The 15,936-nt window shown below is 31.7% G+C and overlaps 11 protein-coding genes across 11 annotated transcripts; 7 read left to right on the top strand and 4 right to left on the bottom strand.

The window, feature by feature from the left end:
* Window positions 1–191: 191 nt before the first annotated feature.
* FG379_003432 (uncharacterized protein) lies at window positions 192–734 on the top strand (the record flags this gene model as incomplete). Its single annotated transcript, XM_067329061.1, has 1 exon — window positions 192–734. One exon carries the CDS (start codon window positions 192–194, stop codon window positions 732–734), a length of 543 nt encoding a protein of 180 aa, XP_067185238.1.
* Window positions 735–1,219: 485 nt separating this feature from the next.
* FG379_003431 (uncharacterized protein) lies at window positions 1,220–1,564 on the top strand (the record flags this gene model as incomplete). Its single annotated transcript, XM_067329060.1, has 1 exon — window positions 1,220–1,564. One exon carries the CDS (start codon window positions 1,220–1,222, stop codon window positions 1,562–1,564), a length of 345 nt encoding a protein of 114 aa, XP_067185237.1.
* A 246-nt stretch (window positions 1,565–1,810) lies between these two features.
* On the top strand, window positions 1,811–2,635 carry FG379_003430 (kinesin-like protein; the record flags this gene model as incomplete). The annotated part of the gene is made up of 1 exon (XM_067329059.1): window positions 1,811–2,635. The coding sequence occupies one exon, from the start codon at window positions 1,811–1,813 to the stop codon at window positions 2,633–2,635; it is 825 nt and encodes a 274-aa protein (XP_067185236.1).
* Window positions 2,636–3,152: 517 nt separating this feature from the next.
* Window positions 3,153–3,800, bottom strand: FG379_003429 (uncharacterized protein; the record flags this gene model as incomplete). Its single annotated transcript, XM_067329058.1, has 1 exon — window positions 3,153–3,800. The coding sequence occupies one exon, from the start codon at window positions 3,798–3,800 to the stop codon at window positions 3,153–3,155; it is 648 nt and encodes a 215-aa protein (XP_067185235.1).
* A 116-nt stretch (window positions 3,801–3,916) lies between these two features.
* Window positions 3,917–4,504, bottom strand: FG379_003427 (guanylate kinase; the record flags this gene model as incomplete). Its single annotated transcript, XM_067329056.1, has 1 exon — window positions 3,917–4,504. One exon carries the CDS (start codon window positions 4,502–4,504, stop codon window positions 3,917–3,919), a length of 588 nt encoding a protein of 195 aa, XP_067185233.1.
* A 945-nt stretch (window positions 4,505–5,449) lies between these two features.
* Window positions 5,450–6,457, top strand: FG379_003426 (uncharacterized protein; the record flags this gene model as incomplete). The annotated part of the gene is made up of 1 exon (XM_067329055.1): window positions 5,450–6,457. One exon carries the CDS (start codon window positions 5,450–5,452, stop codon window positions 6,455–6,457), a length of 1,008 nt encoding a protein of 335 aa, XP_067185232.1.
* A 439-nt stretch (window positions 6,458–6,896) lies between these two features.
* Window positions 6,897–9,139, top strand: FG379_003425 (uncharacterized protein; the record flags this gene model as incomplete). The annotated part of the gene is made up of 2 exons (XM_067329054.1): window positions 6,897–9,076; window positions 9,130–9,139. 2 exons carry the CDS (start codon window positions 6,897–6,899, stop codon window positions 9,137–9,139), a joined length of 2,190 nt encoding a protein of 729 aa, XP_067185231.1.
* Window positions 9,140–9,202: 63 nt separating this feature from the next.
* FG379_003424 (Pre-mRNA splicing factor 2xSWAP domain) lies at window positions 9,203–10,615 on the bottom strand (the record flags this gene model as incomplete). Its single annotated transcript, XM_067329053.1, has 1 exon — window positions 9,203–10,615. The coding sequence occupies one exon, from the start codon at window positions 10,613–10,615 to the stop codon at window positions 9,203–9,205; it is 1,413 nt and encodes a 470-aa protein (XP_067185230.1).
* Window positions 10,616–12,488: 1,873 nt separating this feature from the next.
* On the top strand, window positions 12,489–13,206 carry FG379_003423 (uncharacterized protein; the record flags this gene model as incomplete). The annotated part of the gene is made up of 2 exons (XM_067329052.1): window positions 12,489–12,666; window positions 12,734–13,206. The coding sequence occupies 2 exons, from the start codon at window positions 12,489–12,491 to the stop codon at window positions 13,204–13,206; spliced, it is 651 nt and encodes a 216-aa protein (XP_067185229.1).
* Window positions 13,207–13,453: 247 nt separating this feature from the next.
* On the top strand, window positions 13,454–15,010 carry FG379_003422 (flap endonuclease 1; the record flags this gene model as incomplete). Its single annotated transcript, XM_067329051.1, has 2 exons — window positions 13,454–13,516; window positions 13,676–15,010. 2 exons carry the CDS (start codon window positions 13,454–13,456, stop codon window positions 15,008–15,010), a joined length of 1,398 nt encoding a protein of 465 aa, XP_067185228.1.
* Window positions 15,011–15,188: 178 nt separating this feature from the next.
* Window positions 15,189–15,908, bottom strand: FG379_003421 (uncharacterized protein; the record flags this gene model as incomplete). The annotated part of the gene is made up of 1 exon (XM_067329050.1): window positions 15,189–15,908. One exon carries the CDS (start codon window positions 15,906–15,908, stop codon window positions 15,189–15,191), a length of 720 nt encoding a protein of 239 aa, XP_067185227.1.
* Between the last annotated feature and the right edge of the window lie 28 nt (window positions 15,909–15,936).

The following is a 15,936-nucleotide window of genomic DNA, read 5'->3' as shown; positions in this document are numbered from 1 at the left end:
AATATTAGCCTTTAAATTGTGTGCCGCCATGGCGGTTTCATTATTATTAGATTCATGCATAATATGGTTGTCATAATAATGGGATAAATAGACAAGCAAATAACATGGAGTAAATGAAAATGAGGTATTCAGTTCTGATTATAATACTTATCGTTTATATAGGTGCGTTTCATCATTTTTATTGGTAAATAATGTTAACAATTTCTTTATTTTTCAATCAAGACTTTCAGAGTGGTTTTTCAATAAAGGCTAGTAATTTTCATATTTGGGGAGAGGATAAGTTGGAAACTCAAAATAAAAATCATAATCAAAGACCTAGCTTTGGTTGTGATAACCTTTCTTGTTCACCACAAAATTATATAAATGACAGACCATTTACAAAAGTTGAAACTAGGAGTAGAATAAACATTTCAAAAACCAAAGGTGATGATATTAGCCAAAATATGTCAATGTATGTCATGAAATTCAAAGATCACGACGATAAACAGCCTTTTGATGAAAATATGTCAGAAATTCCAATAGTTCGTAAGAGTTTGCCAAAAGATAAAAAAATAAGTGAGGAAACTGAGCACCACAGACTTATTCTGGCGGACTTTCCATCACGCAAATATACAATTGAAAGAATTCAGATGCCACTGACTCCTAAAGGATTCAAAAAAACATCTCCAATAAAAGATTTAAGACTGGTAAGCTTTCTTATGCCCTTTGCAATTTCGGTAATAACTGAAAACTAGGATTTAATGGAACATGATGAAATGGTAAGGAGAAATGAGAGAGAGAGAAGAATAAAAGAAGTATTTGAAAGAAAAAAATTAGAAGAAAGAATTGAAGCTGAGGGTGAGTTTTCTATAATAGATCCAGATGAAGACAAAATTGAGGTTTTTGATGATACCGAACTATATGATACTGTAAGTTTAATGATTTTTAACTTAAATACAATCTAAATAACTCGATAAGTTCGAACCTGGTGAGGAAAAGTTGAAGAAATTTCCAAGAAAAGTCAAAAGTGTCACGAAAATAGCAATTCGTCAGCATCCAGAAATAGAAGGATACAAAGCGAAAGACATAGAATATGAGAGAATGAAAGAAATGAAATTCAAGGAGGATCAAGAATTAGAGTGTAAGTTGGAAAAACTTTATATGTGAATTAAATTATAGCTTCATTTAATAACTTAATAAAATTAAAATAGTTATTGAAAGTTCAGAAGAGGCGAAAAAAATGTTTGAGACTGCCGGATCACCATTCAGAAATATAAAGAAAAAAAATAAACACATTCTAGAGGATGAAGACTTGGTTGTTCTAGATATGCCATTGGAGTACACCCCGGATGGATTAAGAGATATTGTTGAAGCCTATTTTTGGACAGATTTCCAGATATTTGACTATAATGAAGACATGAAAAATCCTCAGGATAATTTAGTTAAATTTTTTGAAACATATCCAAAATTTGATAAAGTATCAAAAATAGATATGATCAAAGATGCTGATATTATAAATCCAGGAGTAAGTTTAAATTGGTTGAAAATTAGTTACTTAGTATATAAATTTAATATTTTCAAATAAATATTTTAGCTCGGTGACTTGATTGGAATTAGTTTAAAGAAAAACAAAACTGTAAGGGAAATAATTGCAGAAAGAAGAGATTTAGTTACTGTAAAAGACAGACCTTACTCCTTAATTCGCTCCTTTTCCAAAGGATTTGAAAACATATTTCTGAGAAGAAATTCAAGAAAGATTAAGGAGAAATTTCTTCTTGACTTCAAAAATATAATTATAGAATGGTCTGGTGAGTATGACTTAGAGTATCCTATGATTAGTCCATATCCATTAAGGAATAACAATTTCAAAATAATAAGAACTGAACCGAATGTATCAACAGAAGTTGATGACATAAAATTGAGAGGAAGGAAAGAATTTGTACATGAAATGTTCGGGAAAAATGAAAATAAGAAATTTTATGATGATTATTTTAAGTTAGACATTAAATTATCAAAGAAATTATTTCCAGAATTGGAGTATGATGATATTCCAGATATTAAGGGTGTGCCTGTAGATTATATATTGATTCTGTCATCTACAGGAGTGATTCCAGATTTGCTTGACTTTGACAAAATTGTCAGTTTAATTAGAAACGAGTTAATGGAGGCAGAAAGAAAAAAAGTAGCCCATGAAGACCCCTTGGACCCAAAGTTGTTGAAAAGGCACGTTTTCAGAAAAGAGCTCCCACCTATTTCGGCCACAGAGGATGAAATTATTACTTGGGAAATAGAGCAAAGAGAAAAGGAATCTGAAGATGAATATGATGAATTTGGGCACAGAAGGGTAAAGCTACAACAGTTACCAATTAACACATATATTGACACTCCAAAAATTGAATATCCAAAACCAATCGTTAAAAAACCAGGAAAAGTTGTTCTCACAGATGAGGAGGTAGAAAGGATGAAAAAAACTGAAAAAGAATTTCATCCGATTATGGTCAAGAAAACAGATAAAAAGTCAAGGGAGGTAAGTAAATTAAAAAGAGTTAATTGTATCGATAATTTCTCATTATTTCTGTCCACTAAATTTCATAGGCCGAAATTAAACGAATTAATTCTGTTTTGGAAAAAAAAGATGCACTTGAGGCGGAGTTAAGAAGAATTCCGGGAGCATTTAGTAAAAAAGCAAAAGAATCAGTTGGGGAGGAATACGAGGAGAAAATGAAAAAATCTCAAGGGACTACAAAAGGTTTAAAAAGGCCATATACCACTGCAATGGTACATATAGATAACAACTTTAATAAATCTATACAGGAACAAAAAAAATTGGATCTTTCTGGGAACTTGCATAAAGATAGTGGTTCCGATAGTAGCATTGATGTTTAATGAAGTTATCATGGTATTACTCAATAAACATCAATCAAAATTTCTATGAAGTTCCAGAGTATAATTAAAACCAGCAATAAAGGTTGTCACGCCTTATTTAAATTAAATATATTGCTTTTTTTTATCAAAAAATAGTTGGCTCTCTCAATAGTGTACTTATCCCGTCAATGTTGACTAATCAAATTTTAAATGAATAGACTATAAGCAATCCAAACAAATACGCTAAAAAAACCATTACTATTGTTGAAATCTTCACATCACTTATTTGAAGATTCAAGCTAATCACTTTAGTCATTTTTTGGGGCTGACAGAGGAACACATGGATTGCATGTATAATTAGAATTTGAAGCGGTTGTATTATCTGTGGACGTTGAAGTATTTAACCTCATATAACAGCTGGAATCTGTAACATTATTCAATATTCTAATACCTTCAAAACCAAGCATAGGGAAAATAGGCATACTGACGTTTGTTTGTTTTCCGTGAAAATGGTGCTTTTTTATTACATAAGTTTTTATTCTGCTTTCATGAGAGACAACTAATGGATCATTGGATTCAACTTTTTCGGAAAGATCAAATTCGTTTCTAGTTCCAAAAGTTTGTGGATTCTTTCTGACCACCACCTCACCATACATTGCTTTATAAATATCTTTTGAAACAAATAGTGTAACCTCCACACCATCATCGTTTGTAACCACCAACTCAACTAATTTTGAACCGTTAAAAATTTCTAGTCTCTCATCTTCATCAGATTCACTTTTAGTTGATTCCTCACTTGTAACTAACCTCAATATTCCATGTTCACGCTTATCTATAGACAATAAGGTACTAATTTGTGTTCTCCAGAAAGAATTTTGGTTGGAGGATGCAAAATATAATGAGTTAAAACATATTAAATGGAAAAAAGAGAAAACAAATAGTTTTGAATGAAACATTTAAATTTCTCAAAAATACAAAAGATTAATTTATTTTTTTGGGTGTAAGTGCTATGAGTTTAATTTTTTTTCTGCCTAGATGTGCAGCGGTAAATAATATAAAGTCAAGTACAACGTTAATTTTCAACATCCCTCCAGTATTTAAGAATAAGGGCCTCTATTTCTTCGCAAGATTTTTCAATGTCATCATTTATTATAACGTCAATAAAGGAACTATTTTTGATTATTTCTATTTCACGAATTGCGTTATCAAGCCTGACCCGAATTGATTCTTTAGAGTCAGTATTTCTCTTTTCAAGCCTCGCCTCAAGGTCATCTATGCTTTTTGGAAGAACTCCAATATAGTTAGCTCTGTCCCCATATGTGGATTTTTTTACGAGTTGAACTCCCTGAACATCAATATCTAGAATACAGTATTTACCAGTGTCTATAATGCTTTGAATTGCCTGTTTAGATGTACCGTAATGATAGTTGTGTACAGTAGCATATTCAACAAAAATACCCTCAGAAATCATATTTTTAAAGGTACTATTGGAACAAAAGTGATAATCAACTCCATCCAATTCACTTCCCCTGGGGTTTCTGCTTGTATGTGAAATGGAGAATCCAAATTTATTTGGAAACCTTTTCATTAGGTGTGAAATTAGAATACTTTTCCCGGCTCCGCTAGGGCCACATACTACTAACAAGTTCTTTTTTTGCATTATTGGAACAAACAACTACATTTAATTTAATACTTAATATTTCTCTTCTATATATCCGCTTATAAACTTGATAAAATTGGATATACTCTAGCAGCTAAAATGTTACAATGATCATACCGGAAGGCGCCACACGTTTTTTGAGATCCTTGGTACTGTCAAACTAACTTTCAAGAAAATTTAAGGAATAATAATAAGATGTGCTGAAAGATGGAAGATAAATATGATGTAGAAGTGTGCATTTTGAAGGATAGTCTAGGATTAGAGGAGAAGGATTCGTATTTGATGCTAAAGAACTTAATAAAAGTAAGTTTCACCCATTTAAACAAGCTGTAATATATACTAATTTGTTTGATTTTCTTTTAAAAATTGACTAAAGAAAACAAAATATGATGAGAATTTTCTCTTACGCTGCTCAAAGTACTTAAATTTATTTATCAATTTGATCGACTCAATGCAGGACTTATCTTTTATAAGAGATATAGATGAGAAAGTGATAAAGAGACTATCAGAGTTGTCTTTGCTGATAGGTATCATAAGAAATGTATCGAGCTTGTCAGAAGAGTGTAGAAGAACCATTTCCAAATCGAGTGTTTTTTTAAGTCTGGAGAAACTTGCTTACAATAGAAAAAATGATGAAAATATCGGTATTTTGAACATTATAAGTTTTGAAATAGCCAGAATAAAGCCAGAGTCACATTTAGCATTGGCCTCATATCTTCACAACTTCAATTGTGAATTATTTCTATTTCCGTGTAGATTACTTCAATTACTCGCAAACCTAGCAGTGGATTCTTGTTCTGAGTACCAGGTTAGTTTAATTGATATTATGAAATTGTAAGCAACCATTAACAGTCATTTTAGGATGCCATATTTGAGAAATTCTATCCATTTGGTTCTTTGAACTATTGCTTGTTTGAATTAATAACTTTAAATAAACTTGAAAGCATGAATGTTGAAATCAATATTCGCACCACTGTGGTTGGATCTGTATACCACTTATTTTTTATTTTATTTAAAAACAGACCTGATTTGTTAGATTCTGCACTTGAGAAAAAGGAGTTTCTCAATTCTTTTATTTATATTTCTGTTTCAATGTACCTATACTCCTCTAAATTTATTGATACCAATGAATCTATGCATTCTGAGTGGATATTTTTTTTATTCAGGTACATTTTAACAAAATACCCATCATATTTCGGTGATCTTTATTCATTTGAGTATTCAGAAGATAATTCAATGGAGTGCGATAGTTCCCTTATGTATCTAACAATTTTGGAACCATTTGTTAGGATATCAATGATTAGAAACAACTTAGAAAGTATCTCCGACCTAATGATGTCACAGGTAATTCGGGAAATTCAAAATTCCGTTTCAAAAACAATAATTTCCTCACTTGAATACAAAGATGTGTTATTGAACATCTTAATTGAGTTAGAGACCAATACTAATTTAAGAGAAGATAAAAATAATAGAGGAAGTATATTACTCAACGTTCTGCATGAAGACATTAATAAGGAAATTTTTCTATGTGAGATGAAAAAATACTATTGTTGTCTAAATAAATACCTGAAAGAAAAACTTGAACTTGTCAAATCAAATGGTTCTCTGTTAATTATTAGCGGTTCAGATATGGATGAGAGTATTTTAATTCTAGAAAATGCAAAAACATGGATTTCAGTCTTTCAATTAGAACTTGACGACTATGAATTCGACATTGTATTTTTTGAGGAAATACTTGGAATCCTTTTGAGTATCCTCAAAATTATGTTAGATTTTAGAAGAGAATGTGTTGAAATTGAGGGGATTAGGACTAAAATTGATGAATCAATTTGGAGTAAGATAAGCCAAGTTATCTCAATTTCCTCAATACTGCAAGCAATACTGTCTATTTCATCAAATAATGAACACATGTTATGTAAATTCAAAGAAGATATCAAGGGTGAGTTTACCTAGTCGGATTTCTACAAAAAATCACTAATACTAATTTTAGTAATTGAAATGGTCATTGAGTGTACAACCATTACAGACGAAAACCAACCATTGATCAAGGAATCATCTATGCTTCTTCTGAGAAGTCTATCCGAAAAGAGTTATGTAATAGCCAACAAAATATCAACATGTAGTAAAAAATCTGCTTTTTAGTCTGAATTGTATTTATTTTATTATTTTCACAAGATTTCTATTTCCAATATTGCCTAGTGTCCGAGGTTTTTCCTAATATTATTTAAAAGGCGCCATACTTGTTTATTTGAAAAAACAATCATTTTGAAGCCCCTAAGGACCTGTTTTAATTTTTAATGTTAGTTAGAAATCACAAGTTTTTGAGGGAGATTGTACATTGTTGTGAACCACCTTAATATATTTGTAGAAGATAGTAACTAATCTAGGAAAAATGGATAGTTATTTTTATTCAGAAATTAATGAGAATGAATTGTTGGATAATGATCGCAATAATGATGAGACATTTGAGGTAGGAGATGTTGGGGACGATTGGGTTCCCTCAATGACCTTAACTGATTTTGAGAAAAAAATAGACAATAAGGCTAGAAAAACATCTAAATTAGAAGAACTTGTAAAATCTAAAGTACCATTGACAGTCGAGGAAATTGAGGAAGCAATGATGAATCAGGATTTTTTTAATGATAGAAGTAATGAGAGAAGTTTTGATATGTCTCTCAAAGAATCTGATGAGGTCGATTGTGCTAGTAGAAGGCATCGTTCAGGTTCAAACAGAACAAGCTATTCTTCGCTTCACAGACAGAGAAACCATAACAATTTCGGGAGGAGATATGATGATAGAAACAGCAATGCAAGAAACAATAGGTATAATAATGAAATTACTGACACAGAAGTTGTTCAAAGAGAATCAGAGCCATTACCTATCATATCTTTTAGTCAATACATATTTCCACTTACTTGCGACCATATAGAACGAGTAGTCAAAGAAAACATGACTTATGTACCTTCATGGAAGTCACAAATCCCTGATTTTAATCCCTCTCTTAACAACAACTTGATGGTATCTAGAGATTTTGACATAATTTTGAGAATTCAACTCCAGCAAATGGCAGAGAGACCTGAAATTCAGTCATATTCATCAAAATGGAATCGAAGGCTACTGGCGAAAAAACACAATATACTATTTGTTAATGAGCAGGGTCAAGGAAAGGAAGGAAATGCGGAATTTTATGAGCCAAGTAACGATGCAAACAATCTTGAGAAAGACAAAAACAAAAACAAATTCAAAGAGGGATCATATGAAATGGAGAATAATAGTGAAAGAATTAGAAAATTTGGTAAATCCACTTATTCTTCTGTCAGAGGTGCGAGAGAATTAATTAAGGTGCATGGTTCTGTTAGAGACGAGAATCCTGATAATTCTACAAAAGTGAATGACCAAAACCAAAATAAGAATCAGTGCGTTGAAGGTTCGTTTTCTACTGGAAATCAACAATGCATTGCACTAACCAAGATGGTTTATGATGTTTTACATGATCCTATATTTAAAGAGGAAAACGTTGAGGATGAATTGATATATGACTCATGTTTGCAAATTCCAGGGCCGATGTTTTATTCCATAATAGAGGTTGGAAACGATCTTTTGCAAGATATTTACTACTATGATTATGAAATTGAAAATTGTCCAACTGGACACCTACACGCAAGATTGAGACTAGATCAGGAACTTAGAGATACTATTGACTTGACTTTCAAGTTACTATTTGGTTTTTCTAAACAAACACAAAATATTATCTGCGGAAGTGACCATAATTTTTCCGGTTGTTCTTCAGAAAGAATCAATGAACTTTCTGAATGTGAAACAAATATGGCGAGCCTGCCTGCTAGAAAATGGCTAATGGGTAAAATCCTTTCTATTAGAAAGGGTAGACACTTCATTTTGAGTTTGTTCTATATGCCACACATTAGTGAAAATTACATTACAATTCTTCTAGAGACTGTTTTATCATGCAAAGAGGCACTTCTAGATCTCTTTAAATATTCATCAATAATATTGCCTCCTTTAATGGCCTTAGTCCCAAGGGCATTTAGGCATCGTCAAGGACAAGATATTCTGGCACCGCATGAAGGATTTGGGTATTCAGGAAATGTTAGAAAATTAATAGAAGACTGGATGGTTGTATTTGGTGTTACCGATAAATTTGACGAAAAATACATTACGGAAGAAGACTTAACAGTTCGGGCGAGATTGGGTGTAAAGATATTGGAAACCGCTGCATTCCTCTCTAACAGAACAATGCAATCAAATATGTATGGAGACTCGTCCTCTATTATTCATTGTGTAAAGTCAATAAATCGATACTATGACCCGGGAACTATTGAAAAATGTTTACCATATTCTTCTGGAGTAGTTTTCCTTTCATTATTATACAACTCTATCTCTGTTGTTCCGAGACAAATTGACGAGCTGAAAAGCCTTACAAGGATTTTGGTTGGTGGATTTGCGAGTTACTTAGTTGATAAAGATTCAAAAGGATTCGTAAAAACTCCAATTAAACTCTCATCTAATGCTTTAAAGGATTCAGAACCTATTGTTCTTTGTGTATTACAGAGGTCTACAAACGATCCAAATTTGAGATATGTGCTTATGAATTCTATTTCTGAAGTTGTCAATAAGGACAATACGGATAAATTCATCTCTGAACTTCAAGATCTTATTGTTAAAAGCACCTCAAATAATTAGTTCATAAAATTTAAGTCTATTCTCTGTCTTTTATTATTATTTTGATTTGAATCGCCGTTTTCTGCACTCTTTGAGCCGTTTTTTGCGTTACTAGTAACTACCTCCTCTATTGTTCCAAACAAGTCTGGCCTTTTTGAAACGAATGCCGCCAGATTCTCTTCTATATTTGTGGAAGATGTAAACGCCGTTTCTTGTTGTGCTCTCATTAGAAGTTGATCTTTTTGTTGCTTCCATTTTGGGTCCAGCAACAAAATCTTCATGTGATTTGATATCTCACTTGAAGGTATTAATTGACCTGTAATAGGGCATTTGAACATCTTCTCAATAGTGTTTGAACTTATTTCACCTGTGTGGTGTCCCCTTTTCTTTGGTTTTCTGACATAATTTTTAATGATCTTTATATTTTTCAATTCCTCATCCATAAACTCGTCAATTTTCACTTCCAAATCGTTCTCCTGGTCATTAGACTCCTTTTCCTTTGTACTCTCCGTAACAAAAACTTCAACTTGATCCTGTGTCAAATCATCATATTCTAAAAGTTCCTTGCGATACTCTTCATTCACATTGTCAAGTGACACCTCCAAAACAATCATTGATAAATTTGAAAAATCAACAGGTTCTGGAAGTTCTTCTTGATCCGAAAAATCAACCGTCTCTATAATATTAATTGTTATCCAGTTTAAATCTATTTCATTGTTTTCTATAGAGATTAAATTTTCATTTCTTTTTTTTAATTTCCAAACATGATTCTTGTAACATCTTCTAAGTATATTCTGTAGGTCTTCTGTATCTTTTTTCATCTCTCTTATGTAATCTTTATTTGGAATTAAACAAAACGAATAAGACTCAACTAAATCTGCAAAGTAATTAAATAACACATGTCCTGGTTTTAAAAAGTCAAATTGAGGGTTGTTTTCTTCTCTATTTGTTAATTCAACCAAAAATTCCTTCCCATTTCTAGCAAGATACATTGCTGTTATCTTTATTATGGCCTCGTCCTTCTTAGATAAAAATGGATGTGATACCGTATACTGTTCTTTTCTCGGTTCCTCTACATCAATAACACCTCCACCTAAAAATCCAAATGCACTCTCAATAGAAGTCAACATAAGAACTTCCTTTTCTGAATCATCTTGCTTTGACTTCTTGCTGTTAATGTCAACTATTGCCTTTGGAATACTCGGGCCGGAGTCTTCCAGGAAAATCCCATTTCTAAAGTCATCTATCCGCTTCCTGTAGTAAGTATAAAATGGATTTCCTTTATTTATAAATGCAAATTTCTCATTTCCTGGTTCACTTAGTATTCTTGATTCAAATTCTTCCCCATTTTTAGCAACAAAACTTGCAGTTTTATCTATCGTTACTCTTAACTCAAACGGCGGATAAATTAATCCTATTCTATTCTCCATTTGGAACAAATAATACTTTTTCAAGCATTTAAACTAAAACATCTTAACTATGTTTCCCGTGAATTCGATTTTACCGATGCACAGGAAAACCTCAATTAGCTACCAAAGGTGCTCCCCGCCACAGAGCCTCTCATTTTCAGATCGCAAAGACCAAGGCTCTTTTAACTTTTACTATGCTAATGACACAAACAAGTATGTGATAATAACACTTCAATTACAAGTATGCACAAATCGAAAAATTGTTGGATACTCTAATTACAGAAAGGGGAGAACGTGCTAGGGATTTCATGAAAAGAGCTTTTTTTTAGTGATAAATTGGTTTTATTAAAAAAACGTATCTTTTAGATACGACTTGCTGGTAGAGGACGAACCTAAACCCTGCCAATAAATGGTGGATTCTTAGCACCCAGCATGCCAGATTTAATTATCCAGCAAGGCAATTTAATTTTAAAGTTACCATCTAATCAAACAATTCTCTGCATATGAAAGAATTGGAGTTAGAATGGACGGGGTAAAACTTGCCAAAATCCCCCTGCTTTTAATTATTACTTGGTTTAGGATATCGGAAGTTGTTAATTTTAATTTCCGAGGCGAGTTGTACTCTTTCCCTGAAAGAGACAAAAATATACATAGCCTTAAAATAACTAGAATAAAATATATAACCGCATATTTTTTACCACGAAAAGTGGTATTTTGTACTATATATTCATTATTTAAAAATTGCAAACCAAAAACCCACAAAACGTGGGGAGATTATACAAATTAGTGAGGATACTATTCCCGGAATAGGGAAAGCAAATCGTGAATCTATTTTCCATTAAATTACTATGGTTCAAGTGAAGTTTAACTGCAATTGAGTTCATTTTGAAGAGATTTGCAGGCACCTTACTTTTCAAGAAAAAATGTTATTTTCAACTCCACTAAAATCCTATAAAATCTAAAATCCATAGGGTAAATCCTAGTTTCTCTTATTCTTTCATTTGTTTATGCTAGTTTATATAGAGACAACCAATTGCGTAGTATTTGTATGAGAATACTTACTTATCCTTTTCACAGTGCTCTTAGTCTGAAGTTGTGTATCTAAAAGTTGCATTGTCATCATTAGTCCGTTGGGATTTTTTTCTTCTTTGATATTAATCAGAAGTATAGACCGAAAGATAGCAGCAAAAAAGTGATTCCCATTCCGAGTGAAAGAGAACCTGCAATTGAGATCAAAAGTTCGTCTACGAACCTCTTTTTGTTCTTGGGAAAGCGGAATTCGTAAACTATAAAAAATGCTATAAAAAATAATGCTTTAAAAGAAGTGTGAAGGAGAGAATAATAGAAATTACCCAACTTACAAAGAGCAATAAGTATCAAAGAAGTTGAACCAAAGCTTTCTGTCGATACTAACAAGGGAAAGGGCCCTGGATTAAATCTTTTGTCCATTTTTGAGTTGATACACCTCGTGTTTGCAAAAAAATGAATTTATGCAATTAGAAACGATTTTTATTAGATAATTATTTGTTACGTAAGAGTACCAATACCGCTAAAACTTTATTTCTCTTTAATGTTGTTAATCCTATTAATAAGCAGTTCGGGAAAAAAAGTAATAAATTAATGTGAAAACACACAAAATAAAAGAGTTTTAAATGCAATAGTTCGTGTTTATCTCATATTCGTTTGTTTACTTTCATATTTTATGTTTACAGATTGGTTACCTTAATGTTTATTTGAAACCACCCCTCGGTATTTTGCACATGTAAACTTTTTTTATTCAGCAACCCCGGGAAAAAACCTTCATTTTTTTTATTCTGAATTTATTATTGAAAAAACTACCAGTAATTTGTTCCCTTAATTGTCTCATGGATATAGTATTAGCAATTAGGAACAAATGAAAATTGGTTATGTTGTGAGATACTTATTTTTAATACTAATTTTTTTAAATCTATTCACAAAGGTATTCTCTTTTGTTCATTTCTATATTCAAGAGGGATCAGAGAAATGCTTTATTCAAGATATTCCAAGAAATATTCCAATCTATGTTAAGTACGAAAATACCAATAATTTGGGTGAGTTTGTCTGCATCAATAAGTATTTTAAAAAGCACTTATATTTAATAAACAATAATTAAAACAGGAATACAGTGTGTAATTATTTTTAAGAATCCGGAGAAGATTGAAGTCTTCAGCAAGCATGTTGACGAAAAAGAGAATAAAGGAAATGTTGCCTATTTATCAACGGTTCAAGGAGAACACAGTGTTTGTGTCAGATGTGAATCTTCAAATTGGTTTAAATCTGAACAACTCAAGTGGAAACTTTCTATTGATACAGGAAACTTGAGCGAACATTTAGATGTAAATTCAATTGCGTCTAAAGAAGAAGCAATTAAAGTTGATCAGTTTATACAATCTTTGAATGTAAAAGTTAGCGGTATAATGTCTGAGGGGGAATATGAGTTTGAGAAACAGGAGAAATTCCTACATCAAGCTTTGAGAATTAATCACAAGATCATCATATTCTCTATAGTTCAACTTTTTCTGGCGAGCGCGATTACATACTTTTCTATAATTTACATGAGGAACTTCTTAAAGAAACAAAGAGTGATATAGTTATGTTTGACAAAAAAAGTCTATTTATTGTTTATATATGTATATTTAACACATACTAGAATAAATACGTTAATTTATTTATCCTATTTGTTTTTTTCTGTACGCTTATTTGTTGATGAAACCGTGTGGGGGGTTATATAAAATTAAATAACTTTTCACATGAACTTTGTGGGATAGTTACTTTACTTTATTTGTAAGATATAGTTAACTTCAAGATTCTATTTAGTTTGTTTGTTTATAGATTAAGATGGGAATTAAAGGGTTAAATAAACTCATTGCCGATAATGCTCCAAAAAGTATTCAATTTAAGGTAAATAATCAATGAGGGATACAATAGAGGCACATGATTAACAAAAAGCTTGATAAGTTTCAGACTTATTCATTTCTTTTTGTAATAAAGTGTTTTAACTCCATTGTTTTTTCCGCTCATTTTTCTTCCCATATTATATTAATTTTAATATATTTGTAGGCTATTAATTCTTTGGTAGGTAAAAAGATCGCTGTAGACGCAAGTATGTGGATTTATCAGTTTCTGGCAGCAATAAGAGAAGGTAGCCAGTGGGGTAACTTGACCAATTCCTCTGGTGAGTCAACTAGTCATATAAATGGAATGTTATCAAGAACAATAAGACTTTTAGAAGCTGGTATAAAACCTGTATTTGTTTTTGATGGTGTTCCTCCAGATCTAAAATATCAAGAGCTTGCCAAAAGAAACGAAAGAAGAGAAAAGGCACATTCTGAACTTGAGAAAGCCATAGAAATTGGTGATGAAGAATTAATTAGAAAACAATCAATTAGAACTATCCAAGTCACAAAACAACAAGTAGATGACGTCAAAAAACTTTTGAAATTTCTTGGCTTACCTACGATAGATGCACCTTCAGAAGCAGAATCTCAGTGTGCTGAGCTATGTAAAGAAGGAATTGTATACGGAGTTGCAACTGAAGATGCAGATTCACTAACTTTTGGAACACCAATAGTAATAAGACACTTGAACTTTTCAGATGGTTCAAGGAAGGTAATGCAAAAACATCATCCCGGCAAAAACATGATGCAGATAATTAAACTTTCGACATTACTTTCTGAACTTGAACTAAATATGGATCAGTTCATCGACCTCTGTATATTGTGTGGTTGTGATTATTGTCCCACAATTCGTGGGATTGGAGCAAATACAGCATATAAGTTACTTAAAAAACACAAAGATATTGAAACGATTATTAAAAATATTGATCAGAACAAAAATTCAATTCCAGATAATTTTGATTATGTTAAAGTAAGAGAACTTTTTAAAAACCCAGAAATATCCAAACTAAATGAAATAGAAAACCAAATTAAATGGATGAATCCAAAATATGACGAACTCTCAGAATGGCTGATAAAAGAACAAAATTTTTCTGAGGGCAGAGTTCAGAGTTATTGCGAGAGAATAAAGAAAAGCAAGAGTAAAACTGCCCAAACTTGTCTCGATGGGTTCTTTAATTCAAATTCAAAAAATCTTAACACTAAACAAAATACCGAGAAACCGGAACTTGCATCTCAGGCTGAAAACACGACAAAAAAGATTAGATTAGAAGGAAATATCAAAATCGAAAACAATGAACTAAGTGGTTCAGAGAAAAAATTAGATAATAAAACATCAGAGAATATTTGTGATCATCCAAAAACTAACATCATATATGAAGGTAATAATGCAGAAACATCTACAGTAGAAAACACTCCACTAAAACAAATCCCCGAAAAAATTTCTATTTCGAAAAAAAAGAAGAGCAACAAAGTTATTTCTGATAGTGATGATAATTAGTATAACAAAAAATCATCTCGAACACATACTTTCGTTCTAGATTTTTATTTCTATTGCTTTCTCTTAAGACATAGAGAGTGGCTAGATTAAAATAAATACCCCACATTTTAATTAAAAATACTATGTTGTTAAGTTTTATATTCAACTTTATTTCGGATTATTAACTAATTTATCTAATCTAGTTTCTTTTATTTGAATAGGTCTCAATTTTAAGTTTCTTACAAGTTTTTTCCTGATTTGTTGAAAGCCTCCTGGCCATTTGGACAAAGTTATATTCCCAAACTCTTCTATCCCACCAAACAAAAGTTCCACATGGAACGGATCTTGGATCAAGAATCTCAAAAGGGAGAGAAACATTTTGAAGTTGAATTGGGTGAGGAAAGTTAATTCTTATTGGTGAAGTTTCTTTTGGATCTTCCAAGAGGCTTTCTTTGTCAGAGTTAATATTTGTGTTGTGCTTAGTTTTCTTTTTGTCATTGGTATCAGACAACCACATATACTGAATTTCATTGAATGGAACGTCGTCTTCTTCAGACAAATCAGGTTGTTTTTTTATGTATTTTCTTTTCTTCACAGTTTCATTCGTCTCTTCAAGCCTTATCTTTGAATATTCAATAACCCATTTTTTTGGTTTTATTTCTGAGAAAATGGTAGTCAAACTTGGGAAGCTTTTTAAAACGGATTCTTCTTTAGATTCAGTGAGTTCAATGTTATTTTTACCCAACATTTTTAAGGTAGAGTAATCATTGGGACGGGAATCAAAAGAATTGTATTCTTTAGAACTCGCTTCAGATTGTTGAGAATGTTCTATTTTACTTACATACCTTGAACTAAAACCTGAATCCTTTGGAGCATCCCAATAATTACCAAATACGGCACCAACTGTATCTGTGCGCATCTTTTTAGAGTTTTTATCAATAAAATGG

Source organism: Cryptosporidium bovis, assembly GCF_009768925.1.
Source record: "Cryptosporidium bovis isolate 45015 chromosome Unknown contig_8, whole genome shotgun sequence".
NCBI lineage: Eukaryota > Apicomplexa > Conoidasida > Eucoccidiorida > Cryptosporidiidae > Cryptosporidium > Cryptosporidium bovis.
The sequence above is the reverse complement of the archived record's forward strand: the minus strand, read 5'-3'. Positions and strand labels throughout refer to the sequence as shown.